Here is a 26,223-nt window from a genome sequence, read left to right on the forward strand (position 1 = left end):
CTGCAAGATGCACACACAGTGGAAGATTTACACACGCTAACAATGGGGAAATGCGAGCATTAACATTAACAACAACAATAATACAGGGGTTAAGGACTGTTAATAAAGAGCGTGATTTCCCCGGCAAGCAAGTCTCCATGTCTCTCTCTCTGCTTCTGCGATGCCTTGGTCCGTCCGTCGCCACACTATATTGTGTTTTTCAATGCTTTTTTATGGGGAAAAATGCCTTGGTTCGCGTACAAATTGGTTCACGACCACTTTCCTGGAACGGATTGTGTTAATGAACCGCAGGCACCATTTCAAACACGCACAGTTTATATATTCCTGTCAGTGTTTGACTCTCCATTCATTTTTATGGGCATAACCCTGTTCCTGACTATGACAACTTAAACCGCTACCCAGGCCTGACTTTAACCACAAGTAACCAAACAAAATAAACTTTTGGCATTTTTAATTTTTTGACTCCATTCACAGATTTTTATAAGATTGAGGTTGTCCTTCTGGGGACTGAAGAAATATCCCCACAATGTAATAATTACAAAAACATACACATGCGTACACACACACAAACACACAGGTTTGTAATTATATATTTAAGGTACTCTTCATTCATTTATATGGGGGAAACTCAAATCCCAACATGTCGACCTTAACCCCCACCCAGGCCTAACTTTAACCTTTAACTTTAAGTAGCCAAACAAAATACTAGACTTGTGACATTTTTAGTTTTTTGACTGCATTCACAAATCTTTGTGGGAACCTGAAAAATGGTCCCCACAATGTCAAAATATGAAGTTTTTATTACATTGTGGTACATAAACATAATCCACACACATATGCACACACACATGTTGGTGAACCTATCTAAATGGGGACCGTCCGTTCATTTCTATGGGAAAAACCCTAATCCCAATCATGACACCCTTAACCTCTACCCATCCCTAACCTTAACCATAAGTAAACAACCCAAATACAAGATTTTTGGCAGTTTTACTTTTTTGATTGCATTTTTATAAAACTGAGGTTATCCAAATGGGGACCTCAAAAGATGTCTCCAAAAGTAGGGAAATTTCAGGTTTTACTACACTTTGGGGACAATTTGGTCCTCCAATGTGATCTATGCAAACACACACACACACACACACACACACACACACACACACACACACACACACACACACACACACACACACACACACACACACACACACACACACACACATTTTGTGCATAGCTACATCAGTACTGATTTCCCTTTGACTGTAATGTTATAGAAATGACCACTTGCTTACGCCAAACCACCAAGACTCAGAAATACATTTAATTTTTAAGGTTTTATTTATTAATATTTTCAAAGCACAAAAATCGAATGGGAAGCGAGGACATTCGTACAATATTTGGTTTTTGATATCTGGTGGGGGCATTTTCCCACTGGGCAGAAAAATTCGGTCCCTTGGCTAAACTTGTCCACAAACACATTGTATAGTAAAAAGTGAGTAGAAGTGCAGACGAGAGTTTCCTTGCTCTGCAAAGTTACTTATTTATCCTCAAGGCACCCAACTATTCTGTGTATTTTTATTGTTTGATTGTTTATTATTTGACCATCTGCACAATTAATGATTTCACTTCATGAAGTGTTGATTAGCTAAACAAATTGTACTAGTGATTGCATTTAACAAATACATAGGTGTAATTAATGGTTAGTGTAAATCCTTGGGTGACTTGAGGAGAGATTTTAAAATAGTAAAGCTGACACACTAAAATAAGCTGAAACATTAACAGCAATATATAACTAATCCCATAAAACCTTCAATTTGTCAGTGCGGTGGATTTGTATTTTTGGAGAGCAGTCCCACAATGCCGCCTGCTTTTTTCCCCAGGAGTCTGGCCTGTGTGCTGATTTCTGTCCCAATGGCAGTGTGGTGTCTCTAGGCCTCAGCACTGGCAGGTCAGTCTCAGCACCGCAGTCCACATTCCCAAATGACCTGCAACGTTGTATATCTTGCGACCAGTAGGTGTCAGTAGAAATTACTTTCTGAATCTCATAAAGTTCAGTCTGTATTCCTTACGAGACCAGAAACCCTTTGTTTGTTAGCTAGATAAGCTGTCAGTTTTGAGGCACCCCAGTAATAAATGGCCTTTATCTTCATTCACTAACATTTAGCCCAATCTGACAAGTTGCCATGCTAATTTTAGTGACTTTGCCACCTATGAAATCACTGTTATTACTATTATTAACATGTTTGTGTTGTAAATTTTCAATTCAAATAGGGTGCATCTGAATTCAATTATGAAAAATCTCATTTGTTATGTTTTTGAAAGCTCACGATTCAGTTGTTATTTTACAAACTTGATGTGTTTTGGCTTATTGCTGTGTGAGCCACCCAGTCCCACAAATAAATGGACTAGGCTGTACTCTGCTAGTTGTAGAAATAACATTGGGTTGTCAGCTGATAAGGTCCCAGTGACGAACACCTCCAAGTTGAGAGGAAAGGGAGGAATGTTCATTTTATTTTTTGATTCGGCATAACTGTACCCCAAAAACAGATGGCTGGTACTGGATCTTCAAACCAGACATATTGTGTCAGACTACACTGATGGGAATGAACAGCTGTCCGTCATGAGGTACTCACCTGGTGAGTGGTCATTTTCTCACATTAATATCTAAGATCCAAAGGCCGATTCGAACTATAGCTGTATTCCAGGGATCATTATTTCTCTTATCCAATCAGTTTTTTCACTGTATTAAATATAAGCCTGGTGAGTATTATCAGTGCCTCCACATTAATTTGGAATCCTTAATAGCATTATGCTAATTGACTTATGAGGTGGTGTGTTCTGCTGTGATTTGATATATTCAGCATTTGTTTTTCTTTCCTAAAGATGGTAGTTTCCTGGCAGTAGGGTCCCATGATAACGTCATCTACATCTACAGTGTCACCGAGGGAGGGCACCACTACACTCGCTTTGGAAAGTGCACGGTAGGCATGTGACGATTCCCTAATTGATGATTCTGTTCGATTCACAATATTAAGTTCACGGTTACATTTTCCCAGGACAAATGGTTAAATAAAAAATTTTTTATCACAAAAATAATATGATGTTTATTTTCTATTCTTTATCAATGTGATTATTCCCTTTGTTAAATAAAAAGTTTCATTTTCTTAATAACCAAGAATAATTATTTACAAACATTAGTAAAAGTTGGAGTAAAATATAGTAGACTATTAGCTAAAATATTCCTTTAAAAATGAAAAAAATAATGACCAATAGGCCTCTTTATAATAATCATTTCGGCATTCCATGGGGTCACTTCTGCAGGTTGTATTAGTTGGTTGCTTGTAGGGGGCAGGCCAAGCTGTTGCGCCTTCTACTGTCTAAACAATGCAGATACAGTTATGAAAAACTGATTATGCAGCCTAATAGTTTGAGCTATTAAGTGGTTAATTTTTTATTTCCACGATTTCAATTGTCATAAATTTGAACCGTGATTTATCGATGTATGACATATCGTTACTTGCCTAATGCACAATAAGAGAAACAACTGTGTTTTCATCACTAATATGTAGCAGGTTCTGTAAAGCCTGACTCATGAAGGACACAGTAGGAGACAAGGTACATATTCATACTCCAAAAGCAAGAGAGATACCAGCCCTCATGTCACTCTTTGGACTGTGGGAGCAAAACTGTGCATTTGTGTGATATTCCCTAAGAGTGCCAAGAGGAATATCACAAATCCCACATGACCAGAACCAGGGGTAGGAACAGGACCCATATTAGGATAGGACACTTCAGGGAAGGATAAGACAGGACAAAACAGGACTTTATTGATCGCCAAAGGGAGAAATTGCTGTGTTACGGCTGTGGGACACATTAACAACAAATAACTTAGTTCCATATATATAGATACACATACACACACAGATTGCTCGGGTGCCAGATATTAGCATCCCAAAGGAAGCTACCACACAGGGAATAATGCACTGGGTCTTTGCAATGTAATATCAGACATCAGTAAATAAGGAGGAATAATATTGCAGATCAGTATGACACAACAGAAATATAATTTTACCTCAATGAACTGGGTGCAGATTTAAAAGCCTGTGGTTGCTGACAGTGACACAAAAGGTTGTTTTACTTGGATTAAAATGTTTGTTGTGCATGTTTCCATAGGGGCATTCCAGCTTTATTACTCACTTGGACTGGTCCAAAGATGGAAAATACATCATGTCAAACTCAGGAGACTATGAAATTCTCTACTGTAAGTATCACTATTCGTATGAGCTTAGAGTACAAGCAGGGTGTGTTAGTCACCTTTGTCATTCAGCGTTGAACCAAATACTTGTGGAAAGTAAACTTTACCAGAGGACCAGTGTCTGAGGAATTTGGCATTGCACAGGGGATGTGGCCAGGGGGTGCAGGCTGCTGAGGAACCGCTACGACAGCAGGGACCGCGAGTGGGCGTCCTACACCTGCGTGCTGGGGTTCCACGTCATGGGTGAGAGGGAACTCTGGAGCTGTCCAAAGGACTTTGGACACTTATCTCTTTTAATAGGTTAAGTACAATGAGTAACAACAGTCTCTGTTCAGAAGCATAAAGGTAGTAAATCATTCTATTAACACGTCATGTTTGTAAGTTCCATGCACCTATAATCAGTGGAAATAGCAGCTGAGATAGTCCATGCCCATGTCAGTGGAGAGTGTGTTCATGCAAGCAGTGTGGTCTTCCGTGCATCGTGTGTGCTGAAGCTCTAGTGCCCCCTACAGGTGTGTGGCCCGAGGGGTCAGATGGCACGGACATCAACGCCCTGTGTCGCTCCCACTGCGAGAGGATGGTAGCCGTGGCTGACGACTTCTGTAAGGTGCACCTGTTCCAGTACCCCTGCCCCAAGCCCAAGGTCAGCCCCATGGCCGGGGGGGGGGGGGGGGGGGGGGTCACCACCCTTACCCCTGTGACATGTTTCAAATTCATCCATCTTGGATTTCATCTACATATCCACAGGATTTTTAAATGCTACTCGCTGAACCAGTCAACATCAAGGAATATACCGATGAAGGTTTACTTAAGTCGTATGGTCTTTGTCATGTCATGAAGATTCATGAAATATTCACACATGATCATTAGTCTATGTGAATGTTTATCCCAATAAAGTCAAATCTCCTTTCTGTGTAAGGATTCAGCAATGTACTAACACAGATACTAGTGATATTTTATACATCCTTAATCCGTGATGCTTAAAATGGCAGCAGAATGTGCGACATTACAGTGCTGAACACTCACAGAGGACCCATAGAGATTTGATATTGGACATTAGTGTGTATGGCCCTTGCAGCACCCATCAGTGGTCAGTGGGGTAGGCTGTGGCTAGCTGGCGTTTTGCTCTTTTCCCTCCAGGCCCCCAGTCACCGATACGAGGGCCATGGCAGTCATGTGACCAACGTGGACTTCACTCACAATGACAGCCACCTGCTGTCCATGGGGGGAAAGGACACCACCATACTGCAGTGGCGAGTGAGGTGGGGAGGGACAGAAATGCTGGGAACACAGGCTACCAATCAGCAAATCAGAGCCGAGCAGCGAGCTGTGCAGAGTGCACTGCCTGCCCTGGACACGTCTGTGGGCTGACTGCACATCTGTGCCCTGCCTTAATGCCACATCTGAATGGGATCTTTGTATTTTTACAAAAGTAAAAAATAAAAAAAACACTTCCGTATTTTCCTGGGATTGTCATCTTTTTGTTAGAAAGGGGTCAGATCTTCACACTGGTGAAGGCAGGACTGGCATCCTGTCCAGGGTGTACCTCAACCCTGTGCCCTGCGATGGACTGGTACCCTGTCCAGGGTGTACCCCAACCCTGTGCCCTGCGATGGACTGCCTTTCTGTCCAGGGTGTACCCCAACCCTGTGCCCTGCAATGGACTGCCCTTCTGTCCAGGGTGTACCCCTGCCCAGTGCCCTGCAATGGACTGCCCTTCTGTCCAGGGTGTACCCCAACCCTGTGCCCTGCCATGGACTGCCCTTCTGTCCAGGGTGTACCCCAGCCCTGTGCCCTGCGATGGACTGCCCTTCTGTCCAGTGTGTACCCCTGCCCTGTGCCCTGCAATGGACTGCCCTTCTGTCCAGGGTGTACCCCAACCCTGTGCCCTGCAATGGACTGGCACCCTGTCCAGGGTGTAGCCCAGCCCTGTGCGCTGAGATGGACTGGTACCCTGTCCAGGGTATACCCCAACCCTGTGCCCTGCGATGGACTGATACCCTGTCCAGGGTGTACCCCAGCCCTGTGCCCTGTGATGGACTGGGTCGCTGTCCCGAGTGTACCCCAACCCTGTGCCCTGCGATGGACTGGTACCCTGTCCAGGGTGTACCCCAGCCCTGTGCCCTGTGATGGACTGGGTCGCTGTCCAGGGTGTACCCCAGCCCTGTGCCCTGCGATGGACTGGTACCCTGTCCAAGATGTACCCCAGCCCGGTGCCCTGTGATGGACTGGGTCGCTGTCCAGGGTGTACCCCAAGCCTGTGCCCTGCGATGGACTGGTACCCTGTCCAGGGTGTACCTCAGCCCTGTGCCCTGCGATGGACTGGTACCCTGTCCAGGGTGTACCCCAGCCCTGTGCCCTGTGATGGACTGGGTCGCTGTCCCGAGTGTACCCCAACCCTGTGCCCTGTGATGGACTGGTACCCTGTCCAGGGTGTACCCCAGCCCTGTGCCCTGTGATGGACTGGGTCGCTGTCCTGAGTGTACCCCAACCCTGTGCCCTGCAATGGACTGGCACCCTGTCTAGGGTGTACCCCAGCCCTGTGCCCTGCGATGGACCGGTACCCTGTCCAGGGTGTACCCCAGCCCTGTGCCCTGCGATGGACTGGTACCCTGTCCAGGGTGTACCCCAGCCCTGTGCCCTGTGATGGACTGGGTCGCTGTCCCGAGTGTACCCCAGCCCTGTGCCCTGCGATGGACTGGCACCCTGTCCAGGGTGTACCCCAGCCCTGTGTCCTGTGATGGACTGCCCTTCTGTCCAGGGTGTACCCCAACCCTGTGCCCTGCAATGGACTGGCACCCTGTCTAGGGTGTACCCCAGCCCTGTGCCCTGCGATGGACTGGCACCCTGTCTAGGGTGTACCCCAGCCCTGTGCCCTGCGATGGACCGGTACCCTGTCCAGGGTGTACCCCAGCCCTGTGCCCTGCGATGGACTGCCCTTCTGTCCAGGGTGTACCCCAACCCTGTGCCCTGCGATGGACTGGCACCCTGTCCAGGGTGTACCCCAGCCCTGTGCCCTGCGATGGACTGGGTCGCTGTCCAGGGTGTACCCCAGCCCTGTGCCCTGCGATGGACTGGTACTCTGTCCAGGGTGTACCCCAACCCTGTGCCCTGCGATGGACTGGTACCCTGTCCAGGGTGTACCTTCAGTTTAAAATACTTGTCAGTTAAAAAAATAATAATTGCTTCAATTTAAGATGAGTAAAAATAGGTTCAATGAAATTAGCGTGTCCTCACAATCCTAAGCAGTGTAATTACTTGTGATTCTGCGAGAGTGGGACAGACAGAGGTGACCAGAATATTCTACCATCATCTTCATGTACATTCTTCAGTTGACCAACACTGCATGCATTGCATGTTTCCCGGTGGATCATGAAACACTCTCTTTTGAATCAATACGGGACGTGGTCTGTCCCATATATTCCTACACATACATATACTTCATACTTACACCACCACATTGATTAGGGCAGGGGTCATCAACAGAACTACCTGACCAGGACACTTGCCTGGTTGGTAGCCATTATACGCATAATGGGGTAGATGTGAGGGCTTTTGTTGGTAATGACTAAAAATTGGTTTGGTATAATTCATCGCAGCCTACGCTGTAGCCTATAAGCTTGTTTGGACTATTCAGTTAGTTGCATTATTATTTTATCAACAATGCATTCTAAACTTTCAGTCCGTGCTACTAATAAAACTAACATTTACATCATATCATACAACCTTATTTTCTAAAATGTTTTTCCTCTGGATTAGTTAATCAGTTGCAGCATAAAATAATTGACGTTACAAAACAACTGAAGAAATCAGTGTACATCTTATTAAACTAATTGATTGTCTATTATGAGTTACATGCAATAAAATTGAAAGTTTTTTTTTTATTAAATTTGATCTAGTTTTGTGTTATTTGATCTTAACACTATGACAGTAGTGGCTATTTGGAGAAAATGGTTGAGGGCTAAATTACAGCTATAAATGACATCATTTAATGCACCTAATAAATTGGGATAATGTTAATTGTACAAAGTTCAAACATTGGATTTCACTGTAACATTTTGTTTTTATGGAATGATTGTCATGCAGCCATTTTTAAAAGGGTTTCTGCTCATTTCAGTTCACAATGTAAATTAAGTGCATATTCTACATTGTTGCCAAAAGCATTGAGAGTGTAGCCCCCTTTTCTTGATTGATAAATTAATTATACTTAATATATTAATTATAAATTGCGTGGCCACGCCTTTTTTTGGGTCATGTAGATGAGGGGAAAATATATGTGACTCAAAAGCATGTAACTTTTTAAGCGCCTTTTTGACTTAACCGCCTGGTGGGAGAATAGACCCCTGTGTGTGTAGGTAAATCACGGTTATGTTACAATAAGAGCAAGAATTATTTCTTATTCATTGTGCTTTGTAAAATTCAAAGAGTATATAGCTTGACTTGTGTATTGAATGTAATTGACCACCAGTCAGAATTCTCAACGTTTGTGATGTATGTGAAAATACAGTATCTAAAGATATGATATACATATTTTTGAAATGGTACTTTACAAAGGAATTCTTTAGCTTCTGCATATCCCATCCTGCTCTTCTTTAAGGCATACAGATGAGAATGACGCGTGGGGTCAGAGGGCAAGGTCATCCATTTTATCCCTGGAAAATATTAAGAACATTTGCCACCAGCAATGTAACTATTCTGCCAATCACAGGATCCCCTCCAGTGACCTTCTGATTACAGACAAAGAACATGCTAAGCCACACACTTCCCCTTAAATTCCACAAGTAATAATAATAGTATTAAAAATTTAAAATAAATAAATGGTTTCTTCTCAGAGGGATATCTAGCAAACGACAATCATGTAGTTGTAAGTACTAAAGAGATTATTGTTGGGTAGTGCTAAGTAGTCATTAACACAACATATTTGTATTTCCATTGATTATAATAGAATGGAAATTATTATCTTGACTTTATATTATAGAAGAATAATACCATATAGGGCTGATTTGCTACATTTATGCTTTTGTATGGTATAGTGTAGCAGTTTAGCGATCTATTCCCATGTTCGTAAAGTTACAGGTTTGAATCCTGCGGTCACCAGAGGAATCATGCCACCTTTGGAACTTTGAGCAATGCTCTTAAACTGGTCCAGAGGCACTGTACACTGGCTAACCTGTGCTCTGACCCCAAAACTGTACCTCTCATGTAGAGCAAGATGAGACTTGCAAAAATAAAAGAATTCAACCAGGGTTATACAAAATTCAAAATTTATGAATTGTGCCCCATTCCATTCATGAATTGGAATTTGAATTGAATTGGCCAAACCCCGCAGGATGTTGAATTGGAATGACAGGGAGAAGAACTTTAGTCAATTCAGTTCAAAGATATCCGATGGAAACACACAACACAGGAATGTCATGAATCCTGCCAAAACCTAAATATAATATAACAAATTTACTCTCTAGATGTAGATGTATAGACAGAGCTTGTATATGTATAAGTGGGTAAATTGTACTTTATATTTGTGTGACTGTAAGAGAAAAAAAATGTATAACATTTGCTCTATACTATCAATTTATATTTGGTTTGGGCAAATATTTATTGTTTTTGTATATTGAACTGTTTATGTGTATTAGCAAGGTAGTTCCATTTTAATTCAAAAGATTTCTAAAAAAGTTTTTGCATCATAATTTTTGGTTTTGATGATGTTCAGTCAGCTAAGCTCCTGTGCCCATGACTGGAAGATCATCAGTTTGAGCCTGGCCTCGGCAAAATAATCACTTCAGGAAAGGCTCTTAAACCTCAGCTCCATGGGGACCTCTGCAGGTGGTCGCCTTTCGCTGCCAAGCTTGCTCGCACCTACATCTCGCACCTATCACTGAGAGCAAGATAGGGTAGGTGAAAATAGAATTTCAATAAAGCAGCATCATTTATACATGAATTATACAACCTCCCAGAGCTCAGAAATGTTTTATTATAATTCATTAATATAGATACTTGGTTCAACTATAGCTCATTGGAGATATCAAAATGAATACTTTTTGAAGTAATCAAATTAAAAGAAAGCGAGATTAGTGTAGTTTCAAAATTACCCCCAGATACCTTTTTGAGGCTCAAAAAGAACTTGAACACTTTTTTCATGAAGAGGATCAAGTAACATGTCTGTATACAAATAGTACACATAAGTATATATTTCATTACAAATAATCAGCTTGTTATTCTAAACCCTTTGCTGTTTTTAAATAACCAAATGTAGTAAAAAAAAAAAAGTTTGTTTAATGAACTTTGACCTTGACCCATACCATGAAAAATGACTCTTTTTGAGCTTTCCCTATAGGTATAGTTAACCCACATAGCTTTATTAGTTAAAAAAGAGAACAAAAGGTACAGCTGAAAATCTCAAAATCAAAATGGTGATGCAAATACCATTTGTTAAATTTAAATGGAATGATCCAGTATTTTTGAAGTGTTTGCAGTAGTAGCTGTAGGATTTGAGTCAAGTTTGAAATGTATTATCATTTCTTGCTATTGTTTGCTGTAACAGCATTTTTGTTTTTAACATAGAAAACAAATGAAAGTATACATGGCAAACATAATTACTTTTACTAATTACTATAATTTTATGTCATTGCTGTTATTTATTTTCTTACATGTAGAACATCATTTGGTTCAAGCATGGCACTATAGCTAAAACCAAAACATAATGGAAATTTTAGTTTTCTGGGGAGACACTCAAATTTTCCTGTGAAAAGATCCACCATGGTATACAAAATGACAGCAAAATCATTTCTTTTATAAATGACACATCAAATGTTGCATTCTTTCATTCTGAATACCATGACATTTTTATAACAATGATACAGTATATGTTTTGCATGTTAAAATGTTATGTGCATTTGATATTGAAAGATTAAGCTGCATTATTACAAGGTTTACCTACACTGTGTATAAGAATTTCTTTTAATTCAATTTCGTTTTAATTCTGCTTCCATAAGTTCTGCAAGATCATTCTCACCTGCAATTCAACTTAAATTGAATTGGAATTTCAGGGCCTTTCAATTCGATTATGAATGGTGCACAACCCTAATTCCAACGTACCTTATACAAATAGCAAATAAATAAAGTATGACCCTATAAAAACCGACAGAGGGCGCTATATAATTGATTTTTCTTAAGCCTGAACGCAACGTCCCCATGTCGTCGTGGGGTTTCCTCCGGGTACTCCGGTTTCCCCCCACAGTCCAAAGACATGCTGAGGGTTACTAAATTACCCATAGGTGTGCATGTGTGAGTGAATGGTGTGTGAGTGTGCCCTGCGATGGACTGGCCCCCCGTCCTGGGTTGTTCCCCGCCTCGTGTCCGTAGCTTCCGGGATAGGCTCCGGACCCTCCGCGACCCAGGATAAGCGGTTTGGAAAATGGATGGATGGATGAATGCAACGCTTATTTTAAATAATTTAACTCCAAGTCCTGTTTATGATGACTCAAACCGAATAAAACGAATGTTTTGTTAAATGTCGTATATGTTTACGTTTCTTGTGCAAAAGGTCACAGCAATATTATTGCTAATAATATTGACACGATTTACGGAGCCGAAAGCTTCTACATATTTTCACCGAAGCACACTGTTTTAAAAATATGTACATAATTATATCAGTTTAACCGTGTAAAAAACCCTGGGTGTAATAATTTAAAATAATTTATCATTAATATTATTATCAAAACCACTACTAATAATAATATCAATAACAAATAATAATAATAAATATTATTATTGGTAATTTTGTCATTACTACATGGCAATCTAAGGAACCTGAATAATTTTACCGAGTCTTACTGCCTCCAAGCGTCATACTGGAGATTTTGCGCCACGAGGCCGACCAAGATATTGCACTTCGGTTATTTCCGACACGTAGTCCGGAGATCTCCGAGTCACGTCGGGTCGTACTGACGTCACCCTGAGGGCGCTCGTCGGCGCGCGCGAGTCGGGCCGAGCGGAGCGGGGGCGAAGAAGAGGAGGGTAGGAGCTCGGGAACGGAGGATGGGAGGAAGATTGGAGTGAGAGAAGGAGAGACGGAGAGAAATTGCTGTGTGTATATGTCTGTAAGACTGTGAACCGGAGCTGAGTGAGCCCGCATCGAGCCACATTTTAACTCATCCAAACTTTAAACTCCTTCATCTTTTTTTTTACTCGCCGTAGCTTGGCTTCAGTGCCGGGTCCCGGGCTTTTGTTTCGCAGCCGGGTCGGGCAACAATAAAGAAGGGGGGCAAGATAAACTAGCTGCACGTCATTTTTGTTTTCTTCTTTTTTCTTTTTCGTCCGAGAGCGGGAGAGAGTACGCTCAGGGACCGGCAGAATGGCGGCCAACATGTACAGGGTCGGAGGTAAGTGCTGCTTTATTTTAGGAACCTGCGCTAGCAGGCTGGCTAATGTCTATTTCCGCGTATTTAACCCCCACCCCCTCGTCACGCCGTCGCCGTAACTTTAACTAGCTGCTCTTTTCCCCTCCGCACACAAGGCAGGCGGTCCGCCGTTTCGGTTCTCTGGTTTAGGCCGGGTTATTCGCTGCCAGGTCCATCTTATCCGGGGAAAGAAAGAATACCGGCAAACAGCCGGTTAGCCATAATGCACAAGTCATTTGAAGGAATGGCGGGGGGGGTCAAGTTTTTAAGTGAAATGTACCATCGGTGGCTGCAATTACGATTGTGTACGCTTCGTGCGTTGAGACTTTGTTGAGCTTGGCAGGCTGTTTCTTAAAGGGATTTTACTTGTCTTTCAGTTAGTCAGCGCTGCAGGATAACACAATGAATGTTTATTTATTTATTACAATTATTTAAAATGCAGCACCTGTACCGGCTAGCTGCGGTAGGACGAGGGCTGGGCACCTAAACCCAGAGTGGGTTGATATTTTTTATATTATGATTCAGTGAAGTCCCCCAGGATCCAGTGTGCTTTGTCCTTTCGATGTACGCTGATGTCGGTGTTTGGGTCGGCGCATCCCAGAGATGCCGGATACACTTTAAGCGGAGGATGGCGCTTCCCGGGCTATGGAGGGTTAGGGTATGTAGGTCACAGCAATCAGACGGTGGGGGTGGGGGTACCTGAAGGTAGAAGTCACAGAGCCAAATGCCAAAGTTATGCAGTCTTGTTAAGTCGGCGTGGTGCTGACATGTCTTTTGTTTGTACCGCGTAGTGGAGTACGCCGCGCTGTTTTTTAACGCGGACTCTGCGCTTTTCTGTCAGTGGTCGGGAGCGTTCATCATGAATATGGTAGTGCATGACATCGGATCGGTTTTTATTTCAGGGTCATGCTTGGGATGATGTGTGTCAGGACAGGTGTCCGACAAATAAACCTTGTTTTGATGATGCTTTTGCACTTAATTATGAGGCATGTAAAGATTGTCAGAAAGTCTTGGCCGAGCATTTAATAACAGCCTTGCCATGGCCAGCATTAAATTTCTGCTAAAAACTTGTATTGGCCTTCATTTAACCTCCAAATGTAACTTACAGGCCAACTTTTTTCCCTTTGAAAATTAATTTACGTACATTCATATACCGTGGTGCTTTTACCTCGGGGCCAGGCTGCTCGCGTGTTTTTTTTCATTATTGGTACATGGCATGTCTTTTAAAGAGAACTATGAATTTTTAGATGTATTTTATACTGACATCATGTTCAAATTAGTTTCTCGTTTACGGAATTGTAAACGTGTGGGGCGTTTAGATGGAAGTGCTGAAAGCTGTCTTAAGTCGACTTGACTACCAATGGGGGGTCAGTTTTGGGTCCGTGCGCAGCGTCGAGGGCGCGCGTGCGCGCCGCCTCCTGCCAGACCGGGACTCCGTGGGAGGGCCGGCGTGCGCGCTGCCGTCGGCCAGCCCGATACTCCCTGGGAAAGCCAGAGTACGCGCTTGACAGGCTATTGTGCTACGCTGTCCCCTTTGCCGCCTGCTTGGAACAGAAAAGGGGTTATAAAGCCCTAAAGCAGACGCAGCTAATATTCCAGTTGTAGTCTAGAGTCTCTCATACAGGGAGCCACTAGAACTGGGTGGTAAAGTGCTCGCTAGGTGTACCTGGCTAGTTTAGCTTGGTAGAGCTTGTAATGAAAGCAGTTCTTGGATTCTTTTTCCCCATAAGTAGTTGTTTTGTTTCTGTGTCTGTGGTGATGGCATTAGGTAGTTATGAATTAAAAAGCCGAATGTTCATTTGATGTCTGGCCCTTATTGCAGGTAACCTTTGTGTCCTATGTTTCTTGAGTTGAATAGATATGCAGAACTGGAAATGTCTTCCCGTTCACATTAGGCACAGGCCAGAAGGATAACTTTTTGGGGTATGACGTTAGGTGTTCTGACTGCAGATACAGAGGTTTTGATCTGTGGGTGACAACCCAACAGAATAGGATCACAACTCAAGTGCTAAAGTTGTTCCTCTGGTTTTGTTGCTATTAGACTGTTTAGTGTTTAAAGACAAGCTTGCTAGGAAGAGCAAGGGCATCTACTACATGTTCATTGCATTATGAGTCCTGTTTCCACTGTATCACAAGTATCTCAGAGCTTCCATACAGGGCTGGTTGTCTGCTCTTGTTTATTTTCTGCCGGCTGCGAGCAGCAGGGCCAGAGGTGGCCCTATCAGGGAACGCATGACTGCTGTGACTCGACAAATGCTCCTGCTCCTCCAGCGTTTGCAGACACAGGGGGAGGTGTGGAGTTAGTTTTTCCAGTGCTTCTTGTCTGAGTAGGTTATATGTGGCTGACATGCAAAAACAGGTTCTGAAAAGTTCCCAAGGAGTGTTCATAGGACCTTTCTTGAACAAGTCTTCTGAGCAAGTGGACCAACTTTTGCTGCATTGTTGCTGTAGTTGGAGTAGTCTGGTTCTGTAGAACATATATGTATAACAGTGGGGTCTGCCTTCAGAGCATCCTCATGTGTTAATAATGCATATTATCAATATCTTAAAGATTATTTGTAATATTTTCTGGATTTGGAGTGTTGACTACTCGCATATAATTTTTGTTTCATATTTTGCTTGTGCTTTTATTTATATTTTACATGTTTGCCGTGATGACATTTCTGCCATGGTCCATACATTATTGCACAATTGTTTTGAAATGTAGCTTTAGGCTTCCACAATATCTTTTGAATATGGGGTGTGAGGCGATCTGTGCTGCTCTGTAGCGTGGCCATTGATTGACAGGTGCAGGAATGGGATTATTTTCATTCTTTTACCAAATAGTCCACCATTCTGTTTGCTTTCTTGTTATGAGTGCTTTTTCACAAACTGGCTTTATAAGGAATTAAGACATGATGTAAATTTAATCATTTGAAAAATACAGCTGGATACCTTACAAATAGGGCTGCAACAAAGGACTATTCTGATAGTCGAATAATCTATTGATTCTTGAAACGAATAATCAATTAGTCGAATGAATTGCCCAATTACCAAATAACTCTTATTTGGTATCACCTACCTGTTAAAATTTAAGGATAAGACCAAGGAAAAGTAATGTATGAAAACTACACCCGTTTTCACTAAATCAAGTAAACCAAACCATCCATCTAAATTTAAATTAAAAAATTTTAACAGGATAGAAATGTGCATTCTGTGCTTTGTGTATTCTGCTGTCTGTCTACACTCTGTTGCAACTAAATTTTACAATCATAGTTCTGTATTGAAATTGAGGAAGGTCAGCATGAGAGGCTGTTTAGGGCAAAATTACTGAAACACTTGTACATATGCATGGTGAATTGGTCCACACCACTGGAACAACTGCATACATACACTCACCATTTGCGCTTTGTATTAGCCTATACAATATACATGACATCAGTGTAAATTTCAATATGCGGGAGACTCCTGGAACTTACAGGAGAGGTAGGATGTCTTGTTGACAATGTCCAAGTCACTATTTGCATGAGCCTTAAGACTTAAAACTTATGAAAATATTGAACACATTTGATTTTATTGGAATGTCAAGAAGCTAGACAGACTGACTTAAGACAGCAATTTTGACCACCATACGCCTAACAGTTGAGATGACGGAAGCACACTGCAACTCTAGCAAAACTTTCATGATTGTGTCTGATAATAGAAATTTTTCTGTGACAGTGAAATTGCGTGAAAAGTTGTTAAGTGTAAGGCTGGCAATATTGAACTCCATTATCAATTCAAGAGATTATGCATTCTCTCAAAATAGAAAATGTTACTGCTCATAACGTGAAGTAGAACAGCTTTTAATATTAACATTATGTTAACTAGCATAACTGACTTACTGACATGAGTCCTCTTAATCCAGTGAGCTGACGTGCTTCCTTTCAGATGCTAGAGCAGTGTTTCCCAATGCAGTCCTCGGGGAACCCCGGACAGTCTGTGTTTTTGCTTCCTCTCTGCTCCCTGCGCACCTGTACCACATATTCAGTGTTCCTGATTGGCTGAGAGGGAGCAAAAACATGGACTGTCCGGGGTTCCCTGAGGACTGCATTGGGAAACACTGTGCCAGAGCATAGAGCAGGGGTCTCCAACTCCGGTCCTGGAGAGCTACCGTCCAGTAGGTTTTCTATCATACCTGGCTTCTGATGAGCCACACCTGTTCTCAGGTAAATACCAGGAACAGGTGTGGCTCATTAGAAGCCAAGTGGGACAGAAATCCTACTGGATAGTAGCTCTCCAGGACCGGAGTTGGAGACCCCTGGTATAGAGGATGTGCTCCCATACCAGCTATGGTCAACTTTACAAATTGACCAACTGACAACCTTTTTTTGGAGAATAGTGTGAAATGCTCCCATGCTTCGGAGGTTTTTGTTTTTGAAGCTACCATTGCACTTTGGTTAACTTCTTTGTGTATTTTACTTACATACATACATACATACACACACTAGAGCTGTCCAATTAATCAAATTTGAATCACGATTACAATTATGACTTCACACAATTATGAAAAAATTATAATTGAGAAAAACGATCTTTGTCTGTTTCTAGTATTGTAATGATGCCCTGCTTTATCTTGCGCAATAAATCCAGATCGGCACACTAATTTTTCAGCGGTGCACTTTGTCCCTGCCTAACATCTGTTAGTGAATTCCTTACAGCACAGCAGTCAAAACACTTTCACAGTCGAAATGGTAGGATGGGTACCTTTGGTTGACAAGAGATAAATGCACATAAGTTATTTGGAATCATTTTGGTTTCAACGAAACAGACCAAGAACAACAGCTAATAATTTGCAGAATGTTTCAAAGCTGTGGCTGCACCACAAGGCAATACAACCAATTTATTTAAACACTTAAAGCTTAATCATAAAGTGGTCTATGATCAAACAATACGTGAACAAAAAACTAAGAAATACGAGGCAAGCTCATCAACTCGTACTGCAACGCAGTCATCCATTAAGGATACCCTCTAAAATACAACCGTGTATCCGTCAAGTTGTCAAAAACTTGATGAGGGATTACGGATAGGGCTGCAACTAAAGACTATTTTGATAGTCGACTAATCATTGACTATTAAAACGATTAGTCGACTAATCTGATTATAAATTGCATAATTATAAAATGGCTCCTATTTAGCTACCATCTTTTACATTTAGCATGAGGTTACTGTTCGACTTGAATGCCTCAAAAAAACTTGTAAAATGGGAAAGAGCTGTTGTGCGATTGATTGTACAAATAGCTCCCATTTCGTGTTAAATCTATCTTTTTAGAGACTGATGTGGCACTAAATGCTGGGGAATTATTTTCTCCTTACTATGAAGTTTGGCATCTTAAACGCGTCGGGAAATAGCTTGCAGCCTGTAGGCTACTCCACAGCCGTCAATGTTTAAGCGAACTGCTGAAACCATAATGTTTGTTTTTATTTTTAGGAAGAATAATTAAATCGTAATTAAACAAAAGAGAGAGCCTTTCCAGCCACCCCATTTTTTTCTTCCAGATCTACGTAAATCTCATTATTAACCTTTAGTGCTCTCAGTTGACGGAAATCCGTCATAGTGACGGAAAACTTTAATCCATGTGTCCCAGCCTTCAGAGCGTTTAATACGCAATGATGCTTCATTTGTGGCCGCCATTCTTCTATCTGTCACTGAATGCTATTGCGCAAGAGCGAATCTCACCTGTGTGGTGTATTGGTGCAGTCTATTGGAAAGTGGTAGTATTGCACAGGTAGAAAGGAAGGAAAACGTCTCACTCCGTTTAAAAATACGTCTGGTGACAATTATCGACAATCAAATTCGTCGGTGACTATTTTTATTGTCGATTTTTGTCGACAATGTCGAATAATCGTTGCGCCCCTAATTACGGATGCCATCACATATTATATAGATATAAAGGGTGCCATCATATATTAAGAGGGTGTTCAGCACAGCTGGAAATATTGTCTTCTGCCATGGTGCATCACTGAAGCCAGATCATGTAACAGACTAGTTTTTCTTGCTAAAAATCTTGAAGTTGCATTTTTATATCAGTGGAATGAGCAGTTGACTGTAATATGTATAGTGGTGGTAAAAAAAATCAAGTTTTACTGTTTTTGAACCTCAGAGAACAGTTCATCTCAGTATAATTTGCCTGTTCATTAAAAATATATATTTGGACAAGTTCAGCGTTTGTTTTATTAGTTTTTATTTTGGTTTCAATTCATTTTTATTAAGTGTATGTGTTTCATAATTATGAATCAATAAATACAATGTTTCTGCAGTCGAGTAATTGTGGTAAATAATCATGATCTCAATATTGGTAAAAAATAATTGTGATTTTTGCCATTGATAATCGAGCAGCTCTGACACTATATTGCCAAAAGTATTGGGACACCTGCCTTTACTCACACATGAACATTAATGACATCCCGTTCTTAATACATAGGCTTTAATATGGAGTTGGTCACCGTTTGGAGTTATATCAGCCTCAACTCTTCTGGGAAAGCTGTCCTCAAGGTTTAGGAGTGTGTTTATAGGAATTTTTGACCATTCTTCCAGGAGAGCATTTGTGAGGTCAGGCACTGATGTTGGACGAGAAGGCTTAGCTCGCAGTCTCCACTCTAATTCATCCCAAAGGTGTTCTATTGGGTTGAGGTCAGCGCTCTGTGCAGGCCAGTCAAGTTCCTCCACACCAGACTGGTGTGCAGTCATGTTGGAACAGAAATGGGACTTCCCTAAATTGTTCTCACAAAGTTGGGAGCATGAAATTGCAGCAGCATTAAGAGTTTCTTTCACTGGAACTAAGGGGCCAAGCTCAACCCCTGAAAAACATCTCCAAACCATAATCCCCCCCTTCACTAAACTTTACACTTGGCACAATGCAGTCAGGCAAGTACCGTTCTTCTGGCAACTGCCAAACCCTTCACTCCAGAAAACAAATCTAGTGGCAGCGTGCTTCACACTATTGGATCCAACGGCTTGGATGCAGCTGCTCAGCCATGGAAACCCATTCCATGTGGTTCTTTACACACTGTTCTTGAGCTAATCTGAAGGCAACACGAAGTTTGGAGGTTTGTAGCTATTGACTCTGCAGACAATTGGTGACTTCCGCACACTGTGCGCCTCAGCATGCATTGTCCCCTCTCTGTGATTTTATGTGGCCTACCACTTCATGAGTTTCTGTTGTTCTTAATTGCTTCCACTTTGTTATAATACTACTAACAGTTGACCATGGAATATTTAGTAGCGAGGAAATTTCACAAATGGACTTATTGCACAGGTGGCATCCTGTCGCGGTACCACGCTTGAATTCAGCTCCTGAGATTGACCCATTCTTTCACAAATGTTTGCAGTCTGCATGCCTTGGTGCTTCATTTTATATACCTGTGGCTATGGAAGTGATTGGAACACATGAATTCAATGATTTGGAGGGATGCCCCAATACTTTTGCCAATAGTGTGTGTGTGTGTGTACACTAAAGGTGTAACTGTACACAAAAATCATGGTTCAGTATGTACCTCAGTTTTTAAGTCAAGGTTCAGTACGTTTTCGGTAGAGCGGAGGTACCGAAAGAAACCAAACATAAATTGCTTCTTTTTTCCTTTATTGTACAATGGTTTACTGAACTAAGTATGACTCTTAAATAAAAAATTTCTGTGAATACTGCTACAACCTACTATCAAAAACCAAAAATTTTAAGTAAATCAAAATAAATATCTATTAAGGTGCACATATACAAATTAACTGTACCTGATCTGTACTGTATTCTACGGAAGAGGTTTACGGCCACCATGAAAATATTATTTGAATTCTGACTTTAATCTCAGAATTCTGGCTTTTTTCTCAGAATTCTGACTTTAGAAAAAAAGTCAGAATTCTGAGATTAAAGTCAGAATTCAAATAATATTTTCATGGTGGCCCTAATCCTCTTCCATAGTATTCCCATTAGAAGCTTTCAGTTTCATATTAGAACTGTGCAACACAAATATTGTCTCAAAAAATACAAAAAAGCATAACAAAATAAATATGCGTTTAAAAAAAATACCTTGTATTCACATTAACAAATTCGAGCTTCACATTAGGATGTGTGCATGCATGCGTAGTGTGGCTCCACATTTTTCTCCACATTTGCTGCATTCATTTGGTACATATGCATACTGAACTGAAAGACCAAAAATGTTCGGTATGAATATGTGTAGCGTTACACTCCAACGCACACGCACCATCTGGAAGAAGAGCTTGAATTTGGTGTTACTTCAAATTAAGGCTGGGTGATATGGACCAAATACCATACCTTGGTATTTTTAAGCAGAATAATGATATGCTGCATATATATCTGTTTTTTTACATGCTGTGGGCTAAAAATTCATATTTAAGTCAAAGCTGCATGTGAAATGTCAAACATTTTTATTAAAACATGGGGTTTCCTGTTTGTAAATATACACATGTAGCTATCTGTACTGACATTTTCTTTATTCCCCACAGAAGTATAAAAAACAAAAATAAACTTCCTAATTCTGTGCTGCTTGGGTCAAATAAAGCAGCTAAAACATAAAAGCATTTCACTCCACTATGTCCAACAGCGATTTTTCATTTCTCATTTTATGACATTGCTTTCAAAACAGAAGGTCAATGTTTACGAACAGAAAATCAGAAACTAAAACCTATTTGGCAAATGGCTCTAAAAACAGAAGCCTGACGACCGTTGAAAGTGTGCTTAATAAATGAAAAGGTATTAACCTTCAATAAAATAAATATTATAAATTATTATATTTTTAACCTGTGCTGCGTTTCGGCATGTTGTAAAACAAAATGAACCAAGTGACAATGATTGCCTTTCCGCTGCGCCAACTTCCTTACGAGACATTAACTGACTAGTAATGGTATTTACTCTATTTTATCATTTTAAGGATCTTAGTACCACTTCACAAAAACATTACATGGATGAAAACCTACACCTGAAAATCTCCCCCATGATAGCACCCAAATCAACCCAAAATTGGAACTATGACAGAGGACAGCAGAGGGTAAAAAAGGAAGCTTGCAGCTGCCGTCTTGTGAACAGAGCCATCTGCCATCTAAAGTTATTTTGTGGATCTTCTTGCAAACTTCCCAGGAACATTGTATAGGTCAATAATCCTCAGACAGGGATAAACCATAATATGAAGTCATGCAACACCCCCCCTCCCCCCAAGTGACAACCAGCGGGCTGCTTAAAGGAAAACGAATCATGGAGGGGAAAAAAATATACAGATAATCTGATAACCTGGGGGGGGGGGGGGGGGGGTCATAAGGCTGCTAATAATTACCAGATCATTTAAAACCCTCCAAATCAGTGTTTCACAACCTTATAGTATTAACTTGTGCATTTTATTTTAAACTGCATTGGAAGTGTAAGCAAGAAGGCTGAATCCACCTGTTATTCTGCTTTTTGCTTTGATTGTAACCTGAGCCTACTTCCCTGGCAAAGGCAATAATTGCTTGGAAGTCACTTCCGATATCAACACCTGGTTGCTTTTCTGATAATATTGATTAATGCTAAGGTCATTGTATCACCCAGCCCTAAGAAGTGCAGGAGTATAAACACCAAGTTAAACCAGTAGAGAGTCATATACTGAACTAATGAATGTCAACTGATCATTTGGGTATTTTAATTTAGACCATACACATTTTTGAATGCCTGGTGGGTGCGCATTGGTAAATTACACCAGATGATTTAGTCAGGCAAGCGCTTCCGTCATATGTTCAGACATGAGTACATGCTAACAGATATCTATACCATTGAGGTTTCAGGTCATTTGTAAACATGCTCTGGGTTGATAGCCTTGGGGGTCCTACAACAACACAGCATCATCTGTATTTGAGTAGCAGGACTCGAAGAGCTTTGCATGCATTGTCTCAAGATTGTGGGAGGTCCAGGAGAATGGTGTATATTAGGGCTTTAACAGTACAAATATTTGTCTTGTGCTATTCGGTGACATCGTTTTTGGTTTGGTGTGCATGATGAAACAAATGAATATATTGTTTGCCACAGGCAGATTCTAAATTCATAAGCAGATGTTCAATATGGAAAACATTGTTAATTATGCCTGTGAGTTGGTTATGCCTACCTCTGGTTACAGTCAGTCCTAATTGGCAGTTTGGGAACATTTGGTTTCTTAATAAATTACACCAGCACAGGAGAGAGTATAGTTGATAAGATCAAGACACACTGTCGGCTTGGTGTGGACAACAGGTTAATCCATCCTGTGCTCGGTGTGGATCCCACTGCCCCAGTGCAGTGATGAGGACACTGCTGTAAAAATGGCACTATCCTTCGGATGAGATGTAAAACAGGTTTCCTGACACTTTTAGGTCATAAAAGATCCTTAGGCATCCTTCGAAAGAGTAGGGGTGGTATCCTGATAACCTGGGTAAAATTGCCCACTGTGGCAATTACAAATCTGGCCCCCTAATCATCCTCTATATGTAACTGGAGAATTCTCTCCTGCCCTCTCACTACCATGGCTACTGTGTGGTGAGTGTACTGGTGGAGAATAGCTACTGTCGCATCATCCAGGTGAGTGCTACACAGTTATGGTGGTTGAAGTGGCTCCCTGTTGGTTCTCTAAAGTGCTTTGGGTGTCTTGAAAAGCACTATATACATATAACTTATTAATTTATTCATACATTCAGATTATTTGCTTCCTTTATTTTTTTTTTTTATCAGTTCAGTAGTTGACCTTTTCATAATTTGCACTGGCTTGTTTGGTCTAATAAAGATTTATGTTCTGCGATTCTTCTTTCTTTGTATTCCATTAATAGCATATACAGTGGTACTTCAGTTCTCAAACTCATTAAAACTCAAATTTCTTAAGTCGAACCAACCAGTTCGAAAAAAAAAGACATAGAACTCGATCTGAATCTCAGAAGTAGAACCGTGATTGCCGACCTAAGATAACTTGTACGTGCCTGGGGAAATGATTCACGCCGCACATCTCTCAGGGGAAACAAAGGTTACCGCTTCAATCTTAGCCTTGTATTCACTCTGATAGCATGGTTTGTTGGTGATGGTCCTTTTTTTATCGGAAATATCAGGTAATACACTGTACTTTATATCATTTTGGTAGCCATGCATTGCTCACCAAAAAGTTACGCAATCTTAAACAACCTAAAAGTTTGCGATATACGAACAAATTAATGAATACAGAGTAATAATAAAAATAAAGAAATGACCGCATGGCATAGTCTAGTGTTGGGGCATGGCTTGGGGTTGTCACGATCTGCCGAGCTGGACCAGTGGAGCAGGGACAGTCCCCATCGGGAAACACAGGGTTTAATTGAGAACAGGCAGAACAACAGTAATTACAATTATGACCGGACTCGGAAAACGAACTGAAACGCGGACTAAATACAGAGGACTAATGACAACAACCAGAAACAGCTAATCACACGGGGATTCCACATGAGGTTAATGAGGGGGCGTGGCACACGGAAGGAGCGGACGATCGGGGCAGGACAGGGGTAGTGTTCAGAGCATGTGAGCGGTGTGGAGTGGTGAGAATTTCTGCTCCACGCTCACGAGGCTGTTGGCTCCGCCCGCTCCTCCGCTCTAATTTGCACTGCGCCGCTCTGCTCAACACCGCTCCTCACTCCACTAAAATTTCCTCCCGCTCCAGTTAAATCGCTCCCCGCTCGCTCCAAGAGCTATTTAAAAGAGGGACAAATAATCTGCATGCCTAACAAATGTCACCTTAAACCGAAGCCTTATATTATAAAGAAATATGAGCAACGGCAACATTGCCACTCAGAAAATATTCATTTTTAAGCAACATATAGGGAACAACGGACACGTTTGGCAATGGCATTCCACACAAAAATAGGCTTAAAAATAAAGTGGGCTTAATAGCCTAAAGAATATACAGGCTAAGCATCCACGTTTTAAATTGCTCAATGTCTTTTCTGTTGATGCTGCTGCTGCGTCTCTCTATAAAATAAAATTTCACTGACAGCGTTATGTGAAATTTTAAAAAATCTTATTAGACCTTCTTTGAATGACAAGACAAATTTTTTTGAGTACCTATATTTACTTTATAGGCTTTTATAGTTTCATTTGCTTTATAGACTCGATATACTACAACCATATAAAACTTGCTTCCACCTGTTCGCGTAGCACACACTAATGTTTCTGAGAAAAATGATTCCAAAGTGAACCTTTACTCACTGAAACAGTTTCACCACATTGTTGTTCCTGCTCTACATTATTGTCATCTATACATTTGATAGGAATATTACACTTGTATCTATCAGTTTCCTTTGTGAAATAATTTGCGAATTCCATCTTGGCCAATTTGTGTAACAGTCTTGATAATTGTACAGATGAATTCTGGGTAGATTTGGGCACGCCTCAGAATCGTAGTGTGAGCGGTATCGGAGCGAAATTGGAGCGAGACAGAGCGACCACTCCAGCCTTAATTAAAAAACCAATCTGCCCCCTGACTAAATTCCGCCTGCTCCGCTCCTCGCACACGCTCCGCTCCACTCCGCTCACATGCTCTGGTAGTGCTGGGGTACATTCTAGGGGTGTAAATCACAGCTTTCCTCACGATACGATCCATTAAGCTAACGGTTCGATTTTTTTTTTTTGATACCTCAGGAAAATCCCACGATACGATATGATTCAGTATGATACTGGGGATAGTAGTCAATGTGTTCAGGAGATTATGTGCTCTGAGCATAGCGTCCTATGTCACCTGCCGTACTAAACACACGCTCTGAAGGTACGCTAGCGAGCTACTTATAAATGACATGGGTGCAAGTTAAAATGATCTACCAACTATAAAAATGCAAAACCATATATTTATGTATAAAAATATTGAGTATTCTTTAATATTATTTATTATTATTACTATTTATGATTATTTTCCCTTTGGGATAAATAAAATATTTTTTAATTGAACTTATTTTAGTTCCTTCACCTTTCTATTTCTCAGCTCGCTTTTCGGAGGGAAGTTAATGTCGTAGTTTTTTTGAACAGTGCGAAAATGCTGCTCCACATTTCCCTTCTTCGGAATAGCAATGGTAGACTGACAGATGAGGCAAATGCACTTTGAATATGACATGGTGGAAAAAAAACAGTCCTCCCCCCATTCCGTATGGAAGTTGTAGGTTTTTGGCTTCTTACTTGGTCCAGCTCCTCCATTCATTTTTATACCCTTTCTTAAGTTTAGTAGAACTAAACTGGAGGTTAAGTAGGCGACTCGGTCGCTTGCTGGAGTTTTGCAGCAGCTGGAGCAGTGGAACGCGTCATCCATCCTCTATTTCTTATGCCATACGATCTACCCAGACTACCTTTGCGATCGACCAGTAGATCGCGATCGGCGTATTGGGCACCCCTGGTGTAGAACATGTATACGTCGGAGTGGATCATGAAAACAATACTGGAACAGATGAGAAAATCAAAACGCATGTATCGATATTTATGTGGTCACATCGATGCATTGGATCGTTTGCCGTTGTATCGATATATCGATACAAATCGATGTATTGTTACACCCCTAGTACATTATTTATCGTTTTGGAAGCCATTAAGA

General features: G+C 41.2%; 2 protein-coding genes across 6 annotated transcripts in view; both read left to right on the forward strand.

Moving 5' to 3' along the window:
• LOC111858511 (echinoderm microtubule-associated protein-like 2) overlaps positions 1-11,766 on the forward strand; it is a 42,618-nt gene extending 30,852 nt beyond the window's left edge. For 3 of the 4 annotated variants that reach the window (XM_072717136.1, XM_072717134.1, XM_023840356.2), the window contains exons 18-24: positions 1,881-1,948; positions 2,548-2,636; positions 2,884-2,981; positions 4,174-4,261; positions 4,400-4,555; positions 4,768-4,898; positions 5,396-11,766. In XM_072717136.1, coding sequence (XP_072573237.1) covers positions 1,881-1,948; positions 2,548-2,636; positions 2,884-2,981; positions 4,174-4,261; positions 4,400-4,555; positions 4,768-4,898; positions 5,396-5,626 — 861 coding nt within the window. In that variant the 3' untranslated portion in view covers positions 5,627-11,766. The remainder of the gene's footprint in view (positions 1-1,880; positions 1,949-2,547; positions 2,637-2,883; positions 2,982-4,173; positions 4,262-4,399; positions 4,556-4,767; positions 4,899-5,395) is intronic. The other variant, XM_072717135.1, reaches the window with a different exon arrangement.
• Positions 11,767-12,203: 437 nt separating this feature from the next.
• The window catches only part of LOC111858505 (metastasis associated 1 family, member 2), a 36,499-nt gene continuing 22,479 nt past the window's right edge, over positions 12,204-26,223 (forward strand). For both annotated transcript variants that reach the window (XM_023840332.1, XM_023840333.2), the window contains exon 1: positions 12,204-12,636. In XM_023840332.1, coding sequence (XP_023696100.1) covers positions 12,609-12,636 — 28 coding nt within the window. In that variant the 5' untranslated portion in view covers positions 12,204-12,608. The remainder of the gene's footprint in view (positions 12,637-26,223) is intronic.

Source organism: Paramormyrops kingsleyae, chromosome 10 (genome assembly GCF_048594095.1).
Source record: "Paramormyrops kingsleyae isolate MSU_618 chromosome 10, PKINGS_0.4, whole genome shotgun sequence".
Lineage (NCBI taxonomy): Eukaryota > Metazoa > Chordata > Actinopteri > Osteoglossiformes > Mormyridae > Paramormyrops > Paramormyrops kingsleyae.